The following is a 25,213-nucleotide window of genomic DNA, read 5'->3' as shown; positions in this document are numbered from 1 at the left end:
TGAGTTGTCTGGGGTGTGTGTCTTGAAAGGGTGTTCCATAGAACTCCAGGTGGAAACCCTAAAAGTTTGCATTACCCATGCATCCTGAGTCAATTTCTGCCAATTGTGAACAAAAAACTGTGTCCGACCCCCCTACGGTAACTGAGAAATATCTGTTACGCTTACCTGCAGAATTTTGCGCCTGGAATCCTGCTCTATTCCCACCTCCTTGGAAACGGCGTCTGCTGAATCGGCGAAGTAAGGGATAGAAGGTACCCCCTCTTGTTGAATACCACTCTCCTCTGCCGCGACCATAGTCGCCTTTTGGGGGACCTTGGCTGTAGAAATGGCATGATGAGTATCCCATGCCTCGTCCGGCCCTGTTAAAAAGGCCTTGCTGGAAGACACGTTTAATGCCAGATTGCGCTTTTTCGAGCGATGTAAATGTCCCCACGTACTTTGACACATCCTTTACAAAGCGGTCCCAGAAGAGATTGCCGTCAGCGAGGGATCCCGGCTCTGCAGCGGCCAGATCAGTGAGGTTCGAATCCATGCGAATAAGCAAGGATTTGCGCCTTTCGGTGGAAATGGTGCAGCCTTTTGGGTCCATCTTGCCCAGATATCTGGATCCACCGGTGTAGCCGCTTCTTTGGCCACCAGGGCCATCTCTAAGATCTTTGTCAAAGGCCCAACTACGTCTAGGAGTTTGTCTTGACACCCACGCCAAGCGCGGTCAATCCCCTTCTCTGGATCTTTTGCGAACTTCTTCAGAAACGTGAGAAGGCTGACATCGATCTCAGGGGTCTCTGCCACCTTGTCCGGCAGGTCGGGTTGAGGGCACTCTGACCGGAGCCGATTGCGGACCTCCTTGTCAAACCATTGCGAAGGATCTCGTGCAAATATTCAGTAACTTCCGGAGCCGGAGTCCAGTCGGAAGAGCAGGGGTGCACAATGTAACTCGACTTGAACGTAAAAGGGGTATTAGTTGGAGTATCGTGAATCAAAGAAACCACTTTCTTAGCCTTCTTTTTGGGAGGAGCTTCCTCATCGGTCGTGTCAGTGTTGGTGTCAGTGTTCGTGGTGTCCGTATCCACATAAACTTTTTGCTTGCTCTTTGCCTTGCCACCTGTGGAATTCCCATGATCTCCTGTCTCAGTCTGGGGTAGAGAATGTAACACATTAGAATGTGGCCATGGACCCTCCTTCGCTGTGCTTTTATCAGGAGAGGTATCAAGCTTGGGTTTGTTTTTCCCGAACTCATGGCGTTTAGCAAACCTTTCAAGTTGCTTAGTAATTGGTTTTAATGCAGCCGCCAATTCTTGTTGCACAGTATTCGGTACTGTGCTCTCTATAGCCTTGTTCACTGAGGATTGGACAGAGGTGTCCAGAGCCTCCACAATGTTGTCCTCTAGGACAGTCTCTTGCTGTCGCTCATTATAAACTTCCTCCTCATCATCTTCGTATCTCACCCACTCCTCTATGTTAGGTCAAAAATAATGAATGTGGTGAGGATAAATGTAAGTAATAAGGTAATGGGGGGGCAGCCCACATGCACACAACACTAATATTCTCAATAGAGTACCAAGCCCCCTCAGCAAAGCTGTAGTCAGGTTATTGCAGCCAAGAGGCAGAGGAGCCAAAATAAGCTTAGATGGAGCGTGTGCTCACTCCCACAAGGCGATGTCTCTTACTGACGATCAGGCGTCCAGATCAGGCGAGGCTCCGCATGAAAGCGGTAAAACTTTCGAAAAACGGGACAATCGCGACATGCGCAGCCCAATGCCAGCCCAAAGGAAGCCCAAAAGGAGCCCAAAATGGGCCCAATTGGGCTGCGCACGTCGGACATGAACCACTCGGCTCCTGCAATGTTGTCGGGCTATGAGGGAAGCCCAGAACAACTGTACAATGAACGTGCGACCGAAAGGACGGTCTAAATATCCGCTAAAGCGGAAAGGTACTCCCGCGCTCGTCAGCGCGAACTAAACAGATGAAGTGTAGCAGTGCTACCAACAGGGTCAGAGACCCGTCCTTACGCGCGATGTTTATAAAGCCTTCAAATCACAGTACAATCGCTATTAAAAACACCCACAGTGAGTAATACGTTAGCAATAAGCCCAAATTCAGTCAATTAAATCGAAATAGAATAAAGACCGCGCACACAGCGCAATATTAAACGCAACAATAAGCTCAATAATGACAATGCAAGGTAGTACTTAACTCTGCTGTGAGCAGCAAAGAAAGAGGATTATGGAACTGTGTTGATGGCTCTTATTGGGGCTGATGGGCCGTGACTGATGCAAGAGCATCATGGGCAATGTAGTTTTTTGTTACTAATTGAACGTTTTCATTGACAGTAAAAGAAAGAGAAAGCATAATCCGAAGCCTCTGGTCCTGTAATAGAAAATAATCCTCGCCTCCGTGTCCTTAATAGAATTGAAAATTCTTGGCGCGAATGCTAGCTAATTTTTTATTCTTCAAACTAAGATGCGGGGCGGCTTAATTGACCTTAAGGGGGGACCCAGGAACTGACCAACAAGAGAAGCGTCATGCTGAAAAAACGAGCTCCAGTCAGCCACTCTGTAATGGGTGATCACTAACATATTTTATTATTCATATTTTGGGAGGAAGTAGGTGTGAAGGGGGGGGGCTCAAACTCCATCTGTTTTAGATTCTATGTCAGGACCGGAGGCTCCGATTATGCTTCTCAATCTTTACTAGGAAGCTCACAGCAGCCAATAAAAACAGAGATAAAAACCACGTGACAACCATAGAGTCTCGTCCATATAAGGTCCCTGTCAGCACATAGAGTCCTCTTTCTTTGCTGCTCCGCAGCCAGTTAAGTACCTTATGCATATTATTCTCTTACAGTGTGGTATTACTTCCTTGGTATTAATTGTTTGTTTATTGAACGTTTATACGCTGCGGCTGTTGTTTATTATATGAGGCGCTGCCTTTGATGCGCGATCGCGTTTAGCGCGATTTGTTGGGACGGGGGTCTTCACCTCGTCGAGGTTGTTTGCCGGTTTGCCTTTCAACTAAAGGAGCTTGAAGCGCTGCGAGCGCTTTCCGTGTAACCCGTCGGTGAGTTTGTCTCCTCACGTCATTCGGGTTCGTGGAGCGGGAGGTTTAGGGGAGCGAGGACGCGAGTCTGTCTGACGCGCAGTCCTCTTTTACTGTCTATGAGAGCCTGAGCCAGCGCGCATGCGCGGCGGCCATTTTTGCCCGCGAAAGTCAGTCGGGCTTAAATTGAACACCGGAGCAGTGTGTTTTGACTGCTTAAGACCCGTATTTGTGCCGATTTTCGGCGAAAAAGGCTTGTTTTGGCTCCCCAGACGCCCTTCTGTTTCTACAGTCAGTGGGGCTGTATAATTCAGCATAGGCTTTGCCTAGAGTGGGGTTTTTGTTGTGCAAGCCCTCCCTCCCTCCACATCTAAACATTATCATTTGGTGTCACCATTGGTGACTGTATTGGGGGCTTGCCTGGGGTTACCACTCCCCCTGATCTCCTGTGTGGGACTATTGATTGTGAACTTGACGGACATCACAATCAATCCTCAGGGTCGTTAATTGCTCACTGTGTGGCAGCTATGTCTGAATACTATGAGGAGGATTATTATTATTATGATGATGAAGACCCTTCAGGGTCTATGGAATATGACCTCGTAGAGGCATTGGACGCAGGTGTGCAGCATTCAGTCAATTCCGCGTTGGTGAGGGCGATTGCGCCATTGAAGCGCCATCTTTGCTCTTACGCAAAGAAACAAGGCTGGGTTCCATCCTCAGCTTCCCGTCCTACACCTGGGGGTAAGGGAAGAGCGAATCCCCATGCTGCAGATTTCGCTAAGCTCGCACGATCGATGGCGGAGCAAGAGCGTTCTTCTCCTAGAGAGGCGACAATTACTGAGATCTCCCAGGAGGATGATGGTCAAGACACCACACCTGACCCTACCACGGACGAGGATGAATCTCCTCGCCCTTCCAAGAAAGCAAGGAAGGAAAAGCATTCTGGTCCGTCCACATCACCTAAGGTGCTCACGTTCGAGCCAGCGGACATTATCCACCCTAACTCATCTTCCTGGCTGCCGCCGCAAGAAGTGGCGGAATATGTTCAGACCCATCTACGTCAAGCGTTTGACACGGACGTACGGGCACGACTCCGGTCGGAATGCCCTCGGCCGGAACTGGCAGATAAGGTGGCGGCTACCCCGGAGGTGGACCCGTCCATGTTGACTTACTTAAAAAAGTATTTGAAAGACCCTAAGAAAGGTTTGGACAGGTCCTGGCGATCCTGCCAGGATAAACTACTGGACGTCATAGGCCCCCTGACCAAGATTCTCGAGATCGGCTTTAGGGCCAAAGAATCCTCCATTGCAATTAGCCCTGATGAGTTGATTGGCTGGGCGCAGCGGGCAGTGTGCCAGTTGGGCAATGCTAATTGTGCATTGTCAACGGAACGACGCAGGTCCATTCTCTTAAAGTTGGATCCCAGGCTGGACGAATTATCTATATCTGAATCGGGTCCGCTAGCCCAAGGCCTCCTGTTTGGTCAGCCTTTTCTCAAAGAGCTGACCAAGTTTGTAGCCACATTTAGTGGGCTTGACAAGGCCCAGGGTTCGTTAAAGCGGGCTTTCCGCCCGGTTTTTGGCAGGGCCGGACGCTTCCGGGGGCGCTCGTTCGGCCGGGGATATAACCAAGGCACCCAACGTGGTCAACAAAGAGGAGGTTATCAAGACAACTCAGCCAACACCTCCAACTTTTACCCCTCGCGACGTTCCAGAAACAGGTTCCGCAAAGGTGGCAGATTTGGAGGAAACTCCAACAACCAGCATGATGCCGGAAACTCAGGTGAGCCTCATTCCCTTTTCGGAGGTGACATTGGGGGGCAGAGTGGCATGTTTTCTAGACAAATGGCGCGAAATTTCGCAAGATGCATGGGTGTTGCAGACGGTACAGGGGTACAGGCTGGAGATGTACGCCTCCCCTTTGCAACACTCCCGCCCCCCCCCCTCTGTATTTTTCCCGACAAGATCAGAACTTTATCACGGCAGAAATAAATTCCTTGCTGCAGAAGGGCGCGATTGCGCCCTCCGAGGTCCACCCTCACGGTTTCGTGAGCACTGTCTTTCTCGTAGACAAGAAAGGGGGCGGTTCCCGCTTGGTGTTAAACCTCAAAGAATTCAACTCGTGGATTGTTTACAGACACTTCAAGATGGAAGGGATCCATCTACTGCGCGACCTTCTCCAGGAAGGAGACTGGATGGTCCGTTTGGACCTGAAAGACGCGTACCTCTCCATTCCCATTTTTCCCCCTCACAGGAGGTTCCTGCAGTTTGTCTGGGGAAAGGTATGCTACGAGTACAAGGTCCTCCCGTTCGGTCTGTCGTCGGCACCGTGGTGCTTCACGAAGCTCCTAAGACCAGTGGTGGAAACTCTCAGGGCCCGGGGAGTCCGCCTCATTATATACCTGGACGACATAATTGTTTTGGCGTCCTCCCCTCAGACGGTCCAAACGCACCTCAATTGGGCAATCAACCTATTGCAAGGCTTGGGGTTCATTGTCAACCCGCAGAAATCAGTGTTAACCCCCTCTCAATCCATCGAATTTCTGGGGTTTACGATCAATTCAGTGACGTGTCAACTCTTACTGCCAATGCCAAAGGTCAGGGCAATCAAGAAAGAGTTGCGGTCCACCCTGCGCAGGCAGACGACGTCCTTGAGATCTTTAGCCCGCATAGTGGGGCTCCTGGCTTCTTCCATCCAAGCGATCTTCCCGGGCCCCCTTCATTATCGGGCCCTTCAGAGGCTCAAGATCCGCCATCTCCGGAAAGGTCTCAGTTACTCAGAACAGATACCTCTCTCAGAGGAGGCGAGACTGGAGATGGATTGGTGGTTAAACCACATGGAGGCCTGGAACGGCCGGGCGCTATTCGGATCGACCCCGGATGTGGTGATCGAATCAGATGCCAGCCGGTGGGGTTGGGGAGCCCGGTGCGGCACGTTGTCCACGGGTGGTCGCTGGTCGCCGGAAGAACTTCTATTGCATATCAACTGCCTGGAACTGTTGGCTGGTTCTTTTGCGATCAGATGTCTTTCGCCGCAGAAAGCAGATTGTTGTATACTCCTTCGGATGGACAATATCTCGGCGGTACGTTACGTCAACAAGCTGGGCGGTACCAGGTCGCGGATGTTGGCGGAGATCGCCAAGGACTTCTGGCACTTCTGTCTGCAGAACAGAATTTCGGTGGTTGCGGAATACCTGCCCGGTTCCAACAACCAAGTGGCCGATTGGAATTCCCGCCATCTACAGGACTCCAGCGACTGGATGCTGTTGCCCACGGTGTTTCGGCGCCTGACCCATCTTTGGGGCCCTTGCCAGATAGACCTTTTTGCGTCCCGACTGAACAGTCAGGTTCCCCAGTTTTTCAGTTGGAGGCCGGACCCGGAGGCGTTAGCCACGGATGCATTCCTGCAAGAATGGCCGAGGTCCCTCTGCTACGCGTTTCCCCCGTTTCTCATGATCCCACGGGTTCTAGCGCGAGCAAGAGCCTTTCAGGCGGAACTCATTTTGATCACTCCTCTATGGAGGGCTCAAGCTTGGTTTCCGGTGTTGCTGGACATGAGTTGCGCGATCCCGATCCTTCTTCCCCAGTTGCAGAACCTATTGCTGGACCCTCTTCAGAATCCTCATCCTTTAGTGGCGTCGGGCCAGCTTCCTCTCGTTGCTTGGTGGGTTTCAGGGACAGGTGGAGTGTCCCGGGCCTTTCACGAGAAGCTAGTAACTTCATCAAAGAAGCTTGGTCGGCCAATACCCACAAGCGATACTCCTCATCTTGGAAAAGGTGGTGTGATTGGTGCGCTCAACGGGACGTGGATCCCGCTAAGGCACATGTGTCTTTAGTGGTCAACTTTTTGGCTTCTATGGCGTCCTCCGGGTTGGCGTACAGGACGGTCAACAACTTTCGGTCCGCCATATCGGCGGGACATTTACCTGTAGAAGGTAAGCCCATTGGAGAACATCCTTTAGTATGTAAATTACTGAGGGGAGTCAGGATGGTGAAACCCCCTTGCCCAAAGTACTCTCACCTGTGGGATGTTTCTCTTGTCCTCCGATTCCTGGAATCCTGGCCATCCAATAGGTTCTTGTCTCGTAAACAACTCTCGGCCAAACTGACTATGCTCTTGTGTCTCGTTTCTTGCAAACGGGTTTCTGACGTCCGAGCACTTGATTTAGCGGGGCGTAGATTTACCCCTGAGGGGGTGTCCTTCACTTTGTCCAGGAGAACGAAGTGTAACACTACTTCAGTCACGTACCCGGTTTTTCCTAACAATCCTAAACTGTGTGTGGTGCAATGTATTAAGGATTACGAGGTGAGTACTGAGGAATTTCGTGCTAATATGCAGGGGCAATTACTTATTGCTTTGCAGAAGCCTTTTCGCCCAGTGACTCCAGCTACCTTATCGCGGTGGATGCGCTGGCTCATGGGCGAAGCAGGGATTGATATCTCCAAGTTTGGGGCACACTCTGCGCGCGGAGCCATGGCTTCCAAGGCATTTGTAACGGGTGTCAGCCTAGCAGATATCATGAGTGCGGCTGACTGGTCTAATGAGAATACTTTTAAAACGTTTTACTATAAGCCGATTGTCAATGTTGCTTCAATGGTGGTGGCTCAGCTTTGAACAAGCATAATCGGAGCCTCCGGTCCTGACATAGAATTAAAAATTTGCGAACATTCGTGACAAGAATTTTCAATTCTATTAAGGACAACGGAGGCGAGGATTATCCCACCCAGAGATATACATTGTCTGATGTACTGCTATAGATTGCATATTCGCATTCAAGATTATGATGCTGTATGTATTGGATCATGCTATATATTGCATTGCTGTGTATTTTTTCCCACCCAAATTTCTCGTGATGTACTGCTGTTGTTTTCACAACCTCAAACGGTTTTTACGGGGTGTTTCCTTTCTTTCAGGAAATGACAGCAAGTAACCCTGATTATGGTTTATCGGCGATGGGACGCTTCGCAGTTTGTTGTTTCGCTCTCAAGCAAGTTGTCTGGACCGGGATCCAGTGAGACGTTCGGCCCCGTTGGGCGCACAGTTCGTTGGTGGGAGAAGACCCTAGCTATCGGTGATCCTCAGGAACAGGTCGTGCATGGACTTATGTACTGTTACAAAGAAAGAGGACTCTATGTGCTGACAGGGACCTTATATGGACGAGACTCTATGGTTGTCACGTGGTTTTTATCTCTGTTTTTATTCGCTGCTGTGAGCTTCCTAGTAAAGATTGAGAAGCATAAGCCGCATTTTCGACACACCAGCATCGGAAGCAACATCCTACCTGATTCCTCTGCATTTGGGGCCAGGGCAGTGAAACTTTGACGGGCTGCCTACGCTGCGCGTCTCCCCCGCTGCCATACTTCACCTTTGGCCGCCGTTGGGGGAGACTACAGCTCCCGTGATCCTTTGGGGGCCGACACCTTCCGCTTTCCAGCGCGCCCGGAGGCGCTTTAAAAGAGAGTGCTTCCTTCGCGTCGCGGGACGCGCGCGGGCGGCGCCGGGCTGAGCCCGGGCAGAGGGCGGGCTGTCTGTGGCCGTTAGGGGCTGAAGGAGGCTGGGCTGGGCCACGTCCTTTTCCTCTGCAAGAACTGTGAGTACATATCCCGGCTTTGTATCCAGAAAACCATGTCTACCCGCTCTGGCAAGTTGTTAAGGAATGAAGGCGAAAGGGGGCCTAATGCGGCAAGCCCCATCATTGGAACCATGGACCGCTTTATTACCAGGGTGACGGCGGTGATTGAAAAAGAGATTGCCATGTCTGAGCGGCGTCTGTCTGAGGTTTACCTCCCCTCAAGACGTTCATCCCTGGGGGTCGACGCTCAATCATCGTCCATAATGGCCAGTACCCAGGTTCAGGCCGCTATTTCGCCTAGTGTGTCTAGTACTTCTATAGACCCACCCCAGCTGGTTGGCATTGAACAAAATATAGGCAGGTTAGAAAGTTTGGCTGCTCTCTTTCCAGCAGTCATCGTGGAGGCCGATGGCCCTGGTAAAATGACTACGCCATCGTCCATTAATACCCCAAGTGAAGTCATTAATGATCTGGAGCCCTTAACATCGTCCACTTCGCCCTTGGCTCTACCAGAAGGGGAGATAGTTAGGTCCCCCAAAAACCCCCAAACTCCAATTATGAGACAGGAGATTAGGCCCTTAAGTAAAAAGGCTCGTAAACGTAAAAAGGGCTGCCCAGTAAGACAGGCCGCTCTTTACCAAAGCTTAAGAAAGCCTTTTGGAGTAGGAATGAGAACTACAAGGGGTAAAGCTACAGTGAATAAACCGGACATAGCTGGGGATGTTCTGAACCCTCCCGAGGACTTATACCCTGGTGTAAATAGTGTGAAGCCTCTAAAGCTTCCTGACTTAGCAACGGCAGAAAATATTTTTGAGAAGGTTTATAGCCTCTTGAACCCGTTGCTAATTCAAGTTAAAGGCCTTGGGGAAAGGATAGACAAACTCGAGCAATCAACCCTTGACGGCTTTCATTCACTAAAAGCAGTAGTTAAACAAATAAGTAGAGTGACTAAAGCTACGGACTTGGTTGCAAATGGGAACGTGCCTTTATCTCAGCGAGTCCCTAAGCACCCAATATGTTTTGATAAGGGAGTTTCCAATAGTCCATTAATTTCAGCTTCCACATCTCCCCCAAGCCCCAAAGCAGGACCCCAGCAAAAGGGTTCTCTATCCCACATAGAGCCCGATAAAAATAAGCTTAAGTCTTCCCAACAAAAGCAGCCACAGGAAGCTAGCGGCATAAAGGAAGTCCCCAAAAAACCAGGGGCATGTACCAATTTTAACAGGTTACCTCCCGAGAAAGCCCCTAGGCCCGTCCCCCATCCTACCATTACATCTACCCCCTCGCTGGTCTATAGTAAGCAAGTTCGACTGATCCCTCCAGTAAACCTTCCACCAGACTGTCAACCCTTTGTGGCAGTCATGGTTAATGTGCCCCCCTTAAAGGACGGCCAGTTGGAAAATCATCAATCACTTAAGAATAAGTGTATCCACTGGCTAAAGGCAAATAAGCCAATCCCGCTAGGTGTGGATGGAATTATACTAAGTGTCCGTAGAGTGGACTGGGTTGGACAGGGGAAAAAAACGCAGGAGGGGGACTGTATAATTATAAATTTCCGAGATCCAAGAGTGGTACCATCGATCTGCACCCCTATTCCCAACATGGGGGCTCCGGGGGTTAAAGTGGTAGATCTTTCCTTCTTTTACCCCAGGCAAATCGTTGATTTTGTTTATCACATATGGAGAGTGAGAGAGTAAACGACACAGTTGCGTTCTCCCGTCCTACAGTTTTTTTCACAATGAGCAACTGTTCTACAAGAGTAGAAGATAATAGTCATCCGTTGTGGTGGAGTAATCTTCCAAAACCCAACTGTCAGATGGAATATCAAAGATATTGAAGTAAAAGCCTCACTCACATAATAGTGACATGCTTCATCATAGGCTATTACTCCACACCCAGAGAAGATGGTACTCTCCGGGCGGACTCAACCACAAATATACTGGGAGTTCTTAGATAAGTGGGTACTGGTTAAGCAGGGAACCAGATTCTAATTAAAAATACCTACGAGTATCCCTTCACTAGATCCTTTATTCTTGGGTACTCTTGGTATCACTAAAAACTTCGTGATGGGGTTATTTTGGATCAAATTTCTTTTTATGTATCCCTGCCGTGTGTCCATGCACGTTTTTACATGCACACATCGTCCTCCGACGGCAGACGATGTGTCCCGATAGGTGGTTCAGCGGGTGTCCTCTTTGACGAATGTGTGACTACAAGAGATCACCCCTACACATGAGATCTGCATGGTGCAAGTAGGCATCTCCCAGTAGAAAAACTACTGGCGTCGGAATACGAACACGTAAAGGTGAGTGCAGTAGGCCTCACTCTCGGGGTGCATGTAAAAACGTGCATGGACACACGGCAGGGATACATAAAAAGAAAGTATATTTATCGCCCTGACGAAGGCCCCCAGACCCGACTGGGCTAGTTATAGGGCCGAAACATGTTGGCAGCAAATTGAGGGTACATTTGAATCAAATTTGATCCAAAATAACCCCATCACGAAGTTTTTAGTGATACCAAGAGTACCCAAGAATAAAGGATCTAGTGAAGGGATACTCGTAGGTATTTTTAATTAGAATCTGGTTCCCTGCTTAACCAGTACCCACTTATCTAAGAACTCCCAGTATATTTGTGGTTGAGTCCGCCCGGAGAGTACCATCTTCTCTGGGTGTGGAGTAATAGCCTATGATGAAGCATGTCACTATTATGTGAGTGAGGCTTTTACTTCAATATCTTTGATATTCCATCTGACAGTTGGGTTTTGGAAGATTACTCCACCACAACGGATGACTATTATCTTCTACTCTTCTAGAACAGTTGCTCATTGTGAAAAAAATCGTTGATTTTACCGGTGGAAGCTTAAGTCCCCCGGTCCTTGGCCTGAATTGGGATGAGACTTCAGGGGATACTAGGGAGAAACATTTGTGGCCAGCAGGACCTATTTGACTGGAAGTTGGGCATAGAGCAGATTTAGCGGATCCATTATCATTCAGTAAAAGTAATCCTACAAGTGGGATAGATGACCCTTTACTCACCTTGTATGACCCTCGCTCCCCTCATGTTTCCCCGAGGAGCTCTACAGGTGGGGGCACTCCGGCGCCCTGCGACACTCCAGCTGTGGCGGACCCTGTCTTTAAGGTTTTCAGCTGGAATGTCGCAGGGATCGCAGGAAAACTGGCTCTGCCTGACTTTATTGCTCCGGTCGATGAACACTCTCTGTGCCTCTTCCAAGAGACATGGAGTTGTGTGCCGGTCCACAGGGTGGGTTTTTCGTCTTATTTTTCCCCTGCGCAGGTTTCGTCTTCAGGGAGGGGGCGCCCAGCGGGTGGCCTCCTTATTTGGGTTGCGGCATCTCTAGATTGCAGAATTATGGAATTCCCCACAGGTTTTCCTGACAATCTAAACATTACCCTAATAGACCAAAGGGGGAGAGTTGTTTTAAATGTTTATAATGTCTATGCCCGGGGAACTGTGGGCGGGAGAAAGTCTCCTGTAATATCTCTCCTCGAGACTTTGTTAAGTAATACTCCATATAAGTCTCGTATATTGGTTGCTGGTGATATGAACTGTACGTTCGAGCCCTTGGGCTCGGACGTTTCCCTCGACCAAGAAGAGGAGGATACCAGGTGGGGGATTCCGACTCTGGGAATCCCACCGATTAGAAGGTGGTCAGAAGTGGCGCTTCAGTTATATTCTCTGAGCCTTGAATTCAATCTAAGGGCTGCTAATGGGAGGACACCCTCGGATAGGTTGGGCGCCCACACGTACAATAGGCCAGGACATACCTCTAGGTTAGATTATTTTTTAGTAGACGTATGTCTGTGGCCCCATGTAAAGGACATGCAGGTGGTCCCCTCGTCTGAAAGTGACCACAACCTGCTTTCTTTAAGTATGGCCCAGTGGTGGCGACATTCAAGCAAGGATACTATAAACCGGGTAGCAGCACCACCGGAGGTCTCAGAAGTCTCCCCTTGTGGTAGGCGAATCAAATGGGCCAAATTGGTTTTATCAGAGGGGAAGCTAGAAGAAATACAATTTCACCTAAACCACACGGTACTAAACCTTGGAATATCCACGGAAGGTGTGGGTAGAGTGAGTGGGCTCTTTGTCTCCCTGACAGAAACCTTAACTAACGTCTTTACTTTACACCATAACAAATTGGGTAACAAACACTCTAAAAAACCCGTCGATGGCTGGTATACCCAATCATGTAGGGTTTATAAGGTTAAGCTAGTTGAGGCGATTAAAGCTAAGTCCCGTCCTGTGATACAGGAAGCAAGGAAGGCCTACAACAAGTCCCTTAAACTAGCCAGGAGGGAGTGGGAAGACAAATACTGGGATGACCTGCTCCAGGCCAGTAAAACTAGGGACTCAAGGGCATTTTGGCATCTTATAAGTGCACGGAAAAACCCCGATGCACTTGTGAGACCCTGTAACATCCCGCCTCAAAGCTGGGTAAAGCATTTCGGGTCCCTATACCTCCTCCAGATGGGGATTGTAATGTGGGGTTGGACCTCACTCGAATAACTGAACCTCATGCCTATGATCTCTTTACTCCGCTAGAGATTGAGGGGGTTATAGGGTGGGTAGCCCCACGTAAGGCTGCGGGCCCCGATGGCCTCCCGGGGGACCTTATGAGGGCATATCCAGCGGAATGGGCACGGGTCATATCAGCACTACTTAATGATATCATGATGGGAGGGGCAGTACCAGAATCCTGGAAAGGAGCGGTGGTGGTCCCGATATATAAAAAAGGGTGCAGGGAAACACCGGGGAACTACCGACCCATAAGCCTGATCGACTCCACCCAAAAGATAGCTGGTAAAGCTATCCTTGGAAGGATTCTCCATTGGGTGGAGGAGAACAAAATTCTCTCAGACTTTCAGGCAGGCTTTCGGGTTGGAATGGGGACAATAGAGCAGGTGTTTAGGTTGGTATTATTGGGGTGGAAGGTGGTGGAACTGGGCAAGGGCAGTCTCTATTTGGCCTTTATAGACCTGAAGACTGCCTTTGACCTAGTCCCCCGGGAAGACCTTTGGAGGGTACTCTATGAGCTGGGTTTACCCCCTTACATCTTGTCACTTCTCATCAGCCTTCACGCCCATACCTTTGCTCAGGTCCGTTGGGGTAAAAACGGTGAACTTACTGAGAAGATTCCAGTCTCTAGGGGCGTAAGGCAGGGCTGTGCCTTGGCACCCACCCTATTTTCACTTTATGTGAATGGGGTGGTAAAACATTTTCAACAAGAGCCAGCCGACGCCCCCTGTCTCGGAGGAGTCCGTATCCCCACCCTGCTTTTTGCGGACGACACGCTCCTGATTTCGAAGACCCCTCAAGGCCTCCAGAAATTATTAACGCGATTTCAGGAGTTTTGTGGTGCAAGAGGATTAACAATAAATGTGGATAAAACAAAATATCTAGTCCTAAATCCTCCTAAGAAACTGGGCCGCCCACCGACACTAAACTCGATCCCCCTAGAGAAAGTAGCCGAATTCAATTACCTCGGTATTCGGATTACGGATAGGATGTCTTGGGCTAGTCATATTGATAAAATGGTTCTCAGCCACAAGAGAGTGGGAGGTGCTCTAATGAGGGAGTTCAGGGCCTCTCAAAGGAGATCACTCACCCCAGTAGTTGATATCTACAAGGCTAAAGTAGTGTCTTCAGCCTTGTATGGGGCAGAATTGTGGGGCCACTGTTGTTTGAACGCCCTAGAGTCAGCGGAGAGCAAGTTATTGAAATCCCTTATCTCCGTGCCCCTGAGTACTCCATCCGTACCTGTCCGGTTGGATATGGGCTGTAAAAATATTAAAGACCAGGCCCAGCTTCGCCCCCTTTTGTTATGGACACGAATCTGGAGGGGTGAAGAACTAAAATCTTACGCTGATGCCCTGGGGGAAATAATGAGCTTGGGGGGTTGGGCTAAGATAAAGTGGCTAAGAGACACTAAAAAGCTTTTGGAGAATATAGGTCTTGGAGGCTGTTGGTCATCACGTTCAGCCCCTCCAAAAGAAGTTGTCAAGGCGCTTTATTGGAACTGGTGTGCGGAGCGTTTAATCACAAACTCTAATCACTGCAAGTCGACTGTCGCCTTTCTGCAAATCAAGGACACTGTGGCTTTTGAACCCTACCTGGACTTGATAACTCTCCCTTTTGATCGAGCCCTTTACTACAAATTTAGAGTTGGATGCCTCCCCCTAGGCGCATTGGTATCAAGTTGGTCACCTTTGGCCCGTATTTCTCCCAACTGTGCGTGTTGCCGAAGCAAGGCCGAGACCATTGTACATGTCTTGTTTGTTTGCCCGGATTATGCAAGGCCTAGGAGTGTTTGGTTGAAACCCCTTTGTCGCAATATGGGCACACGCAGCTACCTTGAAGCCCTTCGTATCCTAACTACGGACACTTCCCCCCCTTTAGTGTGTGGAATTACAAAATTTTTAAAGTGGTCTTGGCTTATTCGTTGTAAGAGACTGTCAGTAGCTGTTTAATTCTCTTTTTAGTTAATTTATCTACGGGCAATTTATGTCCTTTTTATCTTTTTACGAATTTCCTACTGGCTTCTTGTAGCTTGTGTTTTTATGTATCTATTGTAATCAATTGTATTTTTTATGTGCTTACAAGATATCTGGCATATCGAATAAAAGCTTATGACTGACTGACTGACTGACTGGCATAATCCTCACCTCCGTTGTCCTTAATAGAATTGAAAATTCTTGTCACGAATGTTCGCAAATTTTTAATTCACACTGTAGATACTTTTACACTTTAGAAAGGCCTGGCTAACCAGAATAGCATGATAGCGATTACGTATTGGATTGCATTTTCAAACCGGATAATTTAACATTACTGCCATGTTTAAATATGTTTACACATATTTTAAACATTGCCAAGTTTATGCAATAAATTTGAAAAACTACGCTTTCATTTGGGGGTCAAATTATTTATTCCTTATTTTTACATTGGGGTGTGCGACATCATAAAGTTTCAAGACGACTGACTACTTTAGACTGAATAAGCTCCCCTGCGCCAGCAAACTGGGAGTGAGCTCTACCCCTTCGGCATCAGCTTCCTGGTTCTTGCGTGGTTTCTGACTATATAGAGCTGCTTCAATATCAAAGCGTGATTCCTCATCCTCGGCTCTAATCAGGTGACTTGGCAGGTCTGTAAAGCTGCTTTGTAGAGCAGCATGTCGCCACAGGTTTTCCCATCAAACTTTGTCGGTTAGCGGTCTAGATCTTTAGTTGGACATTGTGCTGGTCCTTCACCACTGTGTGCGCGCGCCGCCCCGGAAATGGCGTGTGGTCCGTGAGCACAGTGAAAGGTCGCAGGTGGAAGCGCTGTTGAGAAAAGCCGGTGCGGTCTGAATGAACGACAAGATAGGGAGTGTATGGGGATGGGCGGAGTTGTGGAAATCCGCTTTGAGACTCATCAGTTTAGATTTTTTGTTACATATGTACAATGTGTTTTATTATTATATTTTTGACTGGTTCGTGTTTCATTAGACCGGTTGCCTGGCACACACCAGTACATTATTTTAGATCATACTTGTGGAGTTGAGCGCAATTATCAACTCGTTTGCCGTATTTTCATGTCTTTGGAAAGTAACTGTTCATTTAACCTTGCTCTTCTAGATGCTGCGGCGGTTCTTGAGCTTTCCGCGTAGCCTCTATGCCACCCGTGTGTGTTTGTTAAAACGAAGTCTTTACACCATGAAGCTCCAGTCGGAAGACTTCAGAGCCCTGTTCACCGAAGGGTTAAACACTTTGGCAGGTGAGAGATGGTGATTCGGTTTTAAGCGTAACTGAAATATTTAAATCCAGAAGGCATGGCATGTAACTACGTATTAACCTCACAATATTTACCTTCATGAATGTTCTTTTGTCGTAACCGTTGGTAGCTATTTCTTCCCATTGTTAATATTTTGCCACTAGATAATGTATGCTGAAACTGTCCCGACCATAGAGTTCTGTAAAAGGTGAGGAAGAGGCAGTGAAGTCATGTTCTGTTTTAGTGGCTGCTGCTCATATGGATGTGCTTGATTGTAATCTAGAAGTGGGTGTCTCTGCACTATAAAACTGACTGCACTACCCTGGAGATTGTGTTTGGGATACATGACATTCTTGGCTATCCTCCCATAACTAGTTAGGTTGCAGCTTGAAAGAAGAGGTGTGTCTTAAGTGTCAGTACTGACCCAGTTTCTCTATTGGGCTCCTCTTCTTTAAATTTCCAGATCTTTTTGTAAAAGAGAAGCATGAGCTGCGATTTGCTGGAGGTGCTGTGCGGGATCTGCTCAACGGAATGAAGCCTCAAGATATTGACTTTGCTACAACAGCCACCCCAGATAAGATGAAAGAGATCTTCCAGAATGCAGGAATCCGCCTGATCAACAACAAGGGGGAGAAGCATGGAACCATCACTGCCCGTGTGAGTCATGTTTTGTGTGCTAACACCACAAATCCAGTAGTGTAAGGGGTGGTACCGGAAGCTGTATAGCAGATGCTCATACCCTGGCACTACAGCCATAATTTCCCCCATTGCGGCACTTTTTCCCCGTCCCTTAAATGTGTGAGTTCAAGAATACGAGGAAAGGCCTGATTTTCACCATGAAAGCAGACCAGGACCCATCTTTGTGTTCCGATTTAGCCAGGCAGTGAATGGTGTAGGCTACAGGAACTCCTTTGGAAGATTTGTGGTGTTATTTCTGCTAGTGTGCATCATTATATGAAACATTATTCACAGAAGTTTGCTTTATATGCCGAACAAGCTTTCAAAACATGGTTTGATTATTTTTTCATAGAATGCTTCTTATTTGTTTAAACTAACATATGTGTTTTAGGATATAGTAGCTTAGCTTGTTTCACTTAACCCACTGAGCGGTAATCCGTGTCCGTTCTTTTTAGGTCCAGGATATCCCAAATGAAGTTCAGACAACTTTTACTTGCATCTGGAAAGGCAGTGGCATCCTGTCGCTGCTCTACATTGACTGCATTAGGCTGGCTTCTTTAGATTGTATTAGTGTAGGGGGCACGTTAACTTGTCACCACAGAGAGCTGTTGGATCCCCTTTTATAAGCGAATAGCAGAGGTTAGTTACAGGACTTTTCCCTATGGTAATTGAAGTTCTTCAGAAAAACGCCGTTGTGGTCCCGCCTCGCCTTTAAAATATTTACTTCATGGAATTGGTCATCTATGACTGTAGTATTGTGAGTGTATGTTTTAGACGGTTGTCATGGCTACAGTATGATTTTGGCTTTGTTTTTCCTCCAAAAACTGTACGTTTCAATGCATTTGAGATTGGATTTGTATCTTTACTGTTTATTGTAGTGGTTGGGGTCCATTGTAAACACCATTGCAAGGTCCTTTTGAAACGGAGATATTTTTTTGTACACGAGGACAGATTGGGATAAAATATAAATCTACAGTTTGTTCCAAGTACACAGTACGTCCTCCGCTTATCATCGTAGTCTGCCATGTATGATATTACTTTGTTAGCCATTGGGGATTACCACAGCAGATTTAGTATTGTGTAATAGAAGTAGTTGTTGACTTTCCCTCTCCTCCAGCTCCTACCTGAAAATTCCAGAAATGTTATATGCTACAGGAATGCTGGGGCTGCAGTGTCACTTTTAAAACTCAATCTTATGTCGGCATAAATATTTTAAGTAACTTAATATCTATTTTTTCTGATATGTAGCCTTGGAGTTAGGCACACAGATATCTCACAATGAACACTTTCTCCATTGTTTTGCCAGTCCGCCCCATGTTCATGTCCCAGTCCGCCCCATGTTCATGTCCCAGTCCGCCTCATTATCATGTCCCCCTTTCTCTCGCTCTTCACCATTCAATTACCTCCTTTCACATTTGTCTCCTCTCATATTCTGGTAAAAACTCGTGTCCTTGTAAACACTATCGCATTCCCAGCCAGTGTTCTCCTGCCACTTAATGCCAAACCAGAAACTGCTAATCAGAGTGGCTATAACTAAAACCTCTGGGATGAATTTGTGTCCATTATTCACCAGCAACTGCATAAATTAGCCCTAATTCTCTCTCCCCAGTCCGGCTGGAATACAGCCATTGCATCTGTGCTCTGTCACAGCCTGAACATCTTCAAACAGTAGACTTTAGATTTCAAACATTTGTATGAAGAGGGTTGTTACAAATTGAATGTGTTGCCGAGTTGCTTAGCGTCCACAGTGGGTGAGATAGCTCCCTATCTCTTATGTCTTGTCTTCCTTTTAGGCCATATCCAACTGGTGGTGTTCACCCCTGAGATGAAATTAGTTATCCTGCAGCTATCTTTCTCCAGTACATGAGTAGTGGTTAGAGCCAGATCCAGTCTTGTTGGTCCAGAAAGTGAGCGGGGCATAGTTAACTGCTCCAGAGACATGTATGTCTCCGTTCTTAGGTTCAGTAGTCCAAGTCAGTCATTGCACAGTGGAACTAAGCTTGATTCTCCGGGGCACAGTGATGGCATTTTGTTGTGCCAACAGGTTGGTCACTTGCCCCTTCCTGGATGCAGTTTAGTTTTGTGGAATAGCTCTCACCATTCTAGTGACCCAGCGATTTTGCTCAGGGAAGTTGACAAGGCCTCCTCTTGACAACTTGCGCTCACAGAAGGCCCATCTTGATTTGGAATCCTCATTCGATCATTGCAGGCAATAATTAAGGAAAAGAATGCGAGTCCCCTGAGAGAAGGACTTTCCTGTGAAAAGAAGCAGAAGCATGGCAGGACTAGGCAGCAACTTCTATACTATGTGAGCATAAGTAAAAATGCAGCGCCGTAAGGTGTCAGCCACTGCTAAGACTATCTCTCATTGTCCGCCTCATTCATTTGATCTGGCTGGTTTGTGGTTCTTGCTCGATTTATGCCACAGTAGGGATGCCAGGGAAAGGTACTTTATTCGACCTGCAAATTGTGACCAGTGATGGTGATAATGGGTCTATACTGATGTTTCGGAAGGAAATAAATGCCCTAAACCTCCCCTCTCACAGCAGAAGTCCTTAGCCCAAGAATCTCAAGAGCCATAACAAACATACCATACTTGCTGCTCGGCCAGAGGACCCTGAAAAATGGAGCTGGTTCTTATCAAGTCATATCAGCAGAGGTTCTTCTCAGGAGCCCAGGTTTGTCCTCAGCCTGCAGAGGAGAACTACAACTGTAGCAGAGCTTCTGGCAACAGGTCTACTGTGCACTCGTGCACAGAGTGCCTTGGATGTGTAAACGGTGTACAACTGGCTGTACCCACAAGTTTAATACCTTCCCCTTTGTGGTGCACAATTATAAAGCCAAAGTGTAGCCTTTAGTCAGAATTCAAGCACAACAGTCAGCCTTGCATTTGTTCTCTTTGATTTTAACAGGCTTCCAAAGCAGGGAATCAAATCTGTTTGAACTGATGAGTGTCTTTAATATGGCTTTCTGTAAGTCGAACGAATAGAGAGCCATAATTGCTAAGAGACAACCCACTGTCGGGCAATGCTGCTCTAGTTTTAAATTATGTCCTGGACTGCGCTGCAGGATTCTTTCTAAACAGTTGTCTTCAGTTTGCGCCAGTGGTACTGCTAGATCCTCTTCGCTCGTCAAGCTGCGGTTTCCTGGACCTTGCTCATGTCCTGGTCCAAGACTGTCTTTTTCTTAGTAGGCTGTATAATTTCTAGGCCTGGGCCAAAATTCCGTTCCGTTTGCGGAAATTGCGATAATTTGGCATTTTTGCGTTGCGCGGAAAGCGCGAAAATGTCAATTTTCGCATTCCGCAGCTTAGCGATAATTTGTTTCTTGCTCGCGCTGTAAAATAATACATTCCCGCGTGCGCGCGATCGCCTTACCTGAATCCCCGCGTTCGCCGACAAGTTTTCCCGATCCGGTCGCGTTCTCCACGAGATGTTGGATTGTTGGTAGCCATTTGCGCTGTCTTGCGACAGTTCGCACCCGCAGTAACGTCATGCGTTGTGCAATCACGTCTTTCTTCTCGCGATCATGCACCGCGAGACAAGTGAAAACAAGATGGCCGCGCCCGCGAGCAACCGCATGGGTAAGTTGGTGAGCCGCGACCAAGCAGAAAATACCGTGAACGGGCGGGAAAAAAACGTCCGCATCTTCACGATATTTCCGCGTGTTTGCGGAGATTTTTAACATTTTCACGATAATTTGCGAAAGTGAATTTCGCAAATTCCGCCCACCCCATATAATTTCCTTTACCTTCAATGCATGCCGCAGCAGTAGGCCTTCCTCCTGAGGGCTAGTTTCATTCCCAGACGGAATGGTACAGCTCGGGGGTGTGTGTTTTTTTTTTTTTTTTCCTCCCCTCAGAGCAAATGTTTTGAGGACCATATGAACATAAATAACTGATCTTGAGAGTCCAGTTCTTATTTAGTTTTGTGGTATATTGGCAAGAAACCGTATCCAGTCAAATGATGTGCCACATTCAAAATATGTCTCTTTCAAACCAGCGAAAAAAGCACCCCCAGCACAAATTAAAGTCTATATCAGTCACCGTATGGTCACCGGGATCTATTTAGCACAGTGGGAAGAGTGTAGGTCTTCCTGAATCTGGTGTCTGAAATTTACTGACCGCTCTGAATGCATTTATAAATTGGGAGACCACTGACACCCCGCAGTGCTATTGCGAGGCCAAATTAGCCAAATACTGTAAGCTATGGCGTCTTGTTGCTAAGGGGGAAGGACGTCTCTCGACTACTTGCTTCTATAAAATCCGGTCAATTTCTGTCAACATACGAGTAACTTTGTCATCAACTGATCTACCATTTGACCATCTACCTCATTGCAAGAGTGGATTGACACTACCTGTGACCCTGTTTATTGACTGGGATATTTTAGACTGCCATGGGTCTCTCATGTGTTTGATGCTAGAATCAGTTTAACACCTTATTTTATTTGTATTTGTGATTCTACCTGCCACGTAATGTGTCTTGTTTATGAATAAACAAAATCTTTATTTAGGCGCCTGGTTGTTAAAGCAGTTTTTTTTTTCTTCTTTTTTTGCATTCAACTGATATTTTTCTAAGGGAAATAATGTTCATTAAGTCTTTTAAATAATCTTGTGAGTCAAATAAGGAATGATCCCTTGCTGGCTGTCTACTATTTTATTTGTGTTTACCCTACGTCTCAAGGGGTTATTGGGTTACCCTATTTACTGGCGGAGGAGTAATAGGCAGATATTGCAAAATCAGAAACGTATTGTTAAAGCCAACAGGTCTGGGTTTAATGTGCTAAGGGGTTCAGCATTTGCAAATTTGAGACACACTGGAGGGAGAAGGCAGACTTAAGAACTAGTTGTAAAATAGTCCCTAATGCAGTTCAGTGCAAGCACGGGAGTGGAAAAGGAAGTGTACAGCCAAACAGCCAGTCGAAATAAGTGCGAAATAATCCAGTTGGCTGAACCAAGGCGTGATTTAAAGTCTCAAACTTGTGGTTGAAAGAGGCTTGACGAAGATAGCCAGTGACTGAAAGTGGCGGACCGAATTCCATCAATTAATATTCTAAGCATTGGTCCTCTTAGTTAGCTGGTCTTTTTAAAACCTAGACCTAAAAACACTGTCATTCCATTGGTATGCAAGAGAAGTAGGGTATCGTGCTTTGGATAAGATTTTTTGGGGGAGTGCTGTTGAGAATAAAGTAAATGCAATTTGAAAAAATAGTTAAATGTATTTCCGAGCTGCTCAGGGCTTAAAAAGTAGATTCTTGACACAAGTATACTCCGCTGTATTAATTGCCCACTCAAATCATAAGGACCCCATCGTTTGTATGTTTTAGAGGCTTTCACAAGAGGGTAAGAATGACTCATCCACCCCCTCCCCCCTTTGTTTTTACTTTTACAGGCCATAACTGTGCTACATTCCATAAACATGTACATTTTAAAATCAAGCATATATACAGTTGCTCACTGTGTAAGTGGGCATGATAACCACATACTAGGGAAGATTTTTCAGCTTATCTGTGGCTGAATATGGATTCCATAGACCCAACTGAACAGGCTATTGGCAAAACGACCTGCATATGTCACGTCTACACTGCAACATGAAGGGGGACCACCATCTTGTGCTACATTTGTGGTGGCTTCTAGGAGGATACCATGCATATATTGTATGAATGCTACATATATGCCACTCTTCATAGCTCCACAAATGCATGTAGGTGGAAGTAAATGTACCCAAGTTGCTTGACTCAATGGACTTTACAGGAAAATGTTTATTCAATTACTGTAGAAAGAATATAGAGAAATAGTCCTTTGTCCCTCACTACAATCTTGTCTGCATTAATCGCCACTCTCCCGTAGCTACAAATGGTGAAGTTGCCATCCTTCGGTTTAAGTGTTGATGCGCTCTGTGTACTACATTGACAGCAGTGTCTTGTGTTTTTCTGGTGAAATGTATTAAACTTTTTTTTTTTTTTTTTAACTACCACCCTCGAAGGGTCTTACTATTGTCAAACCCTGAGATGACAATGACCGGCCATGTCAGTAGGTGAAACAGTCCTCCCTACTGTGAGGGGAACGATTGTTGAGCCAATGACTTCAAATGATTCAAAGCAAGTTTTGGCACACAAGGCGTAATAATTATTTGCTTCAGTCAGCTTTTACTCCTTCTCCCTTTCTTCTTTTCTTCACAATGGGTTTAAACCAAAGATTCGGAATAGGAGTGAGGAAAGGAAGTAAGAGCCTTAAGTTCATGGTCATCTTGCTACTTCCAGTGCTACTTCCAGTGTGTGTTTTCTTTCCTAACCTCTTCAGCCTACCTAATGACCAAAGCATCGCATTAGTAGACCTTTTAATGAAAACGTTAGCAACAGTCTACACCTGTGAGTGAAGTGTGGTACTGTCGCATACAGGCAGCAGGTGCAACTTAGCTCTCGATTCAGCAGCTTTTATAAGCAGTTCCCAGTTATGTCAATAGGTGACAAATATCCTTGTTAATTTTTCCATTTGCAGATTCAGGAACAAAACTTTGAAATTACAACATTAAGAATTGATGTAACCACTGACGGGAGGCATGCGGAAGTGGAATTTACAACTGACTGGCAGAAGGATGCAGAGCGCCGTGATCTCACCATCAACTCCATGTTTCTGGGTAATGTGTATGTGGAATCTGATGCATTACATTACTGTTAATGTTAGAATGAAGGGTGATGAATAGATGTCGGGAAGACTGGTACAGCGAACTATCATTCTGCTGTGCATTATCAAAGATTGAGATACATTACCACTTCATGATTTGTGACACCGCAGTTCTCCACAAACATTAAATGTGAAGGGTTCTCGTTATTTTGCAATTTAGTGATCACGTTTGGAAACAATCCCTATTATACCTTTCCCCCACCACTTTTTTTAAATTTTTATTTCTTATTATAAAAAAGGTGTCGAGATTCCATGCTGCTTCCCCCCTGAAATCGGATGCAAGCCTCCATGCCCCTGTTTGTGGTCGCTATCTTAAGACACTTTTTCCCTGTCTTGGTGATGAGTGTTTTATTGTGTAGTTTTACTTGCTGTGGAACTTTATCCTTTGGTTCACCCGTACTCTTTCACTGTGGAGGTTAGGTGGGTGAATCACATGTGAATTCCGAATAACTTTGTACTGCAAAACTTTAACAAGTAAGTAACTTGTTTTCCTTTTGTAGGATGAATCCCTTCTGAATTGATGTGGTGTATATTAGTTATGTAGCTTTATTCATTGTTTGCAGGTGGTTGCAATAATGTGTTCAGGAGTCTGTTCATGGACAGTGTGGCTGGGTCAAATCGTTGCTTCTCACAGCAGAAGCAATTGAGAAGTGTTCTGAAAACTGCAAGACCAGCTCTCTAGTCTGTTCAAGTGAATAGATGGCGAGGGTCATGGCAGGCCCATAGCTACACGGGAACCCATGGAAAATATAGGGGTCTCAGTACCACAAACGGAATGATGGCAATAAGGCCAGAGAATTCCAGCAAAGTTTCTCTAACCCATGGGTGGTACTGTTACAGTTGTCTCGCCAGCTGGTTTATGTACTTTCACCATCTTAGTGGATGGCCACATGCAATCTGCTATCACTCTTGAAGACATGGTTTTAAATCACGATCGTGCCCCAGCAGTTTCTGTATGGAGTGTTTAGAAACCACTTCAAGAATGAGAACAGTTCCATCTCTATACTGCAATTCAGTTTCTACTTCAGAAGAGGGCGGTAAATAATCACAGGGAGGGCACAGAGTTAAATTCTAGAAGCTCGGGGGGGGAAAAAATCCGTAGTATTGACGACTTCTTCCAAGAAACTGTTAGAAAGATCCGTCTTTCTCAGACTCTGCCCAAAAAAACTAAAAGTCTGATTGAGTGATCATGTGGATCCGCAGAGAGGCTCTTCTCAAAGAGTTTGATGACTGGGGCCAACTAGAACAACTCTTAAATACCTTAAATCTGGGTTGACCTGGACACCTCAAGGAAGTCTGATGTGTGCCCACTTCATAAGCACTTCAGAGATACTGCAGAACAGACCTATTCAAGAGCAGTGTAGAGGCTAGACAAAGGTACTAGAAACAGAGCTTCAGGTCATAAACACAACAACTTAAGTTCAACTGAGACTACAAGAGTCCAATCAAGAGCAGCTTTAGAGGCG

The 25,213-nt window shown here is 46.6% G+C and overlaps 1 protein-coding gene across 1 annotated transcript in view; it reads left to right on the top strand.

Moving 5' to 3' along the window:
• The first annotated feature begins 15,833 nt into the window (after positions 1 to 15,833).
• Positions 15,834 to 25,213, top strand: part of TRNT1 (tRNA nucleotidyl transferase 1) — a 38,479-nt gene continuing 29,099 nt past the window's right edge. The window contains exons 1-4 of the mRNA XM_085624517.1: positions 15,834 to 15,970; positions 16,249 to 16,387; positions 16,848 to 17,041; positions 23,562 to 23,700. Coding sequence (XP_085480643.1) covers positions 16,249 to 16,387; positions 16,848 to 17,041; positions 23,562 to 23,700 — 472 coding nt within the window. The 5' untranslated portion in view covers positions 15,834 to 15,970. The remainder of the gene's footprint in view (positions 15,971 to 16,248; positions 16,388 to 16,847; positions 17,042 to 23,561; positions 23,701 to 25,213) is intronic.

The sequence above is a fragment of the Triturus cristatus genome, chromosome 9, assembly GCF_964204655.1.
Source record: "Triturus cristatus chromosome 9, aTriCri1.1, whole genome shotgun sequence".
Taxonomy (NCBI): domain Eukaryota; kingdom Metazoa; phylum Chordata; class Amphibia; order Caudata; family Salamandridae; genus Triturus; species Triturus cristatus.
The sequence above is the reverse complement of the archived record's forward strand: the minus strand, read 5'-3'. Positions and strand labels throughout refer to the sequence as shown.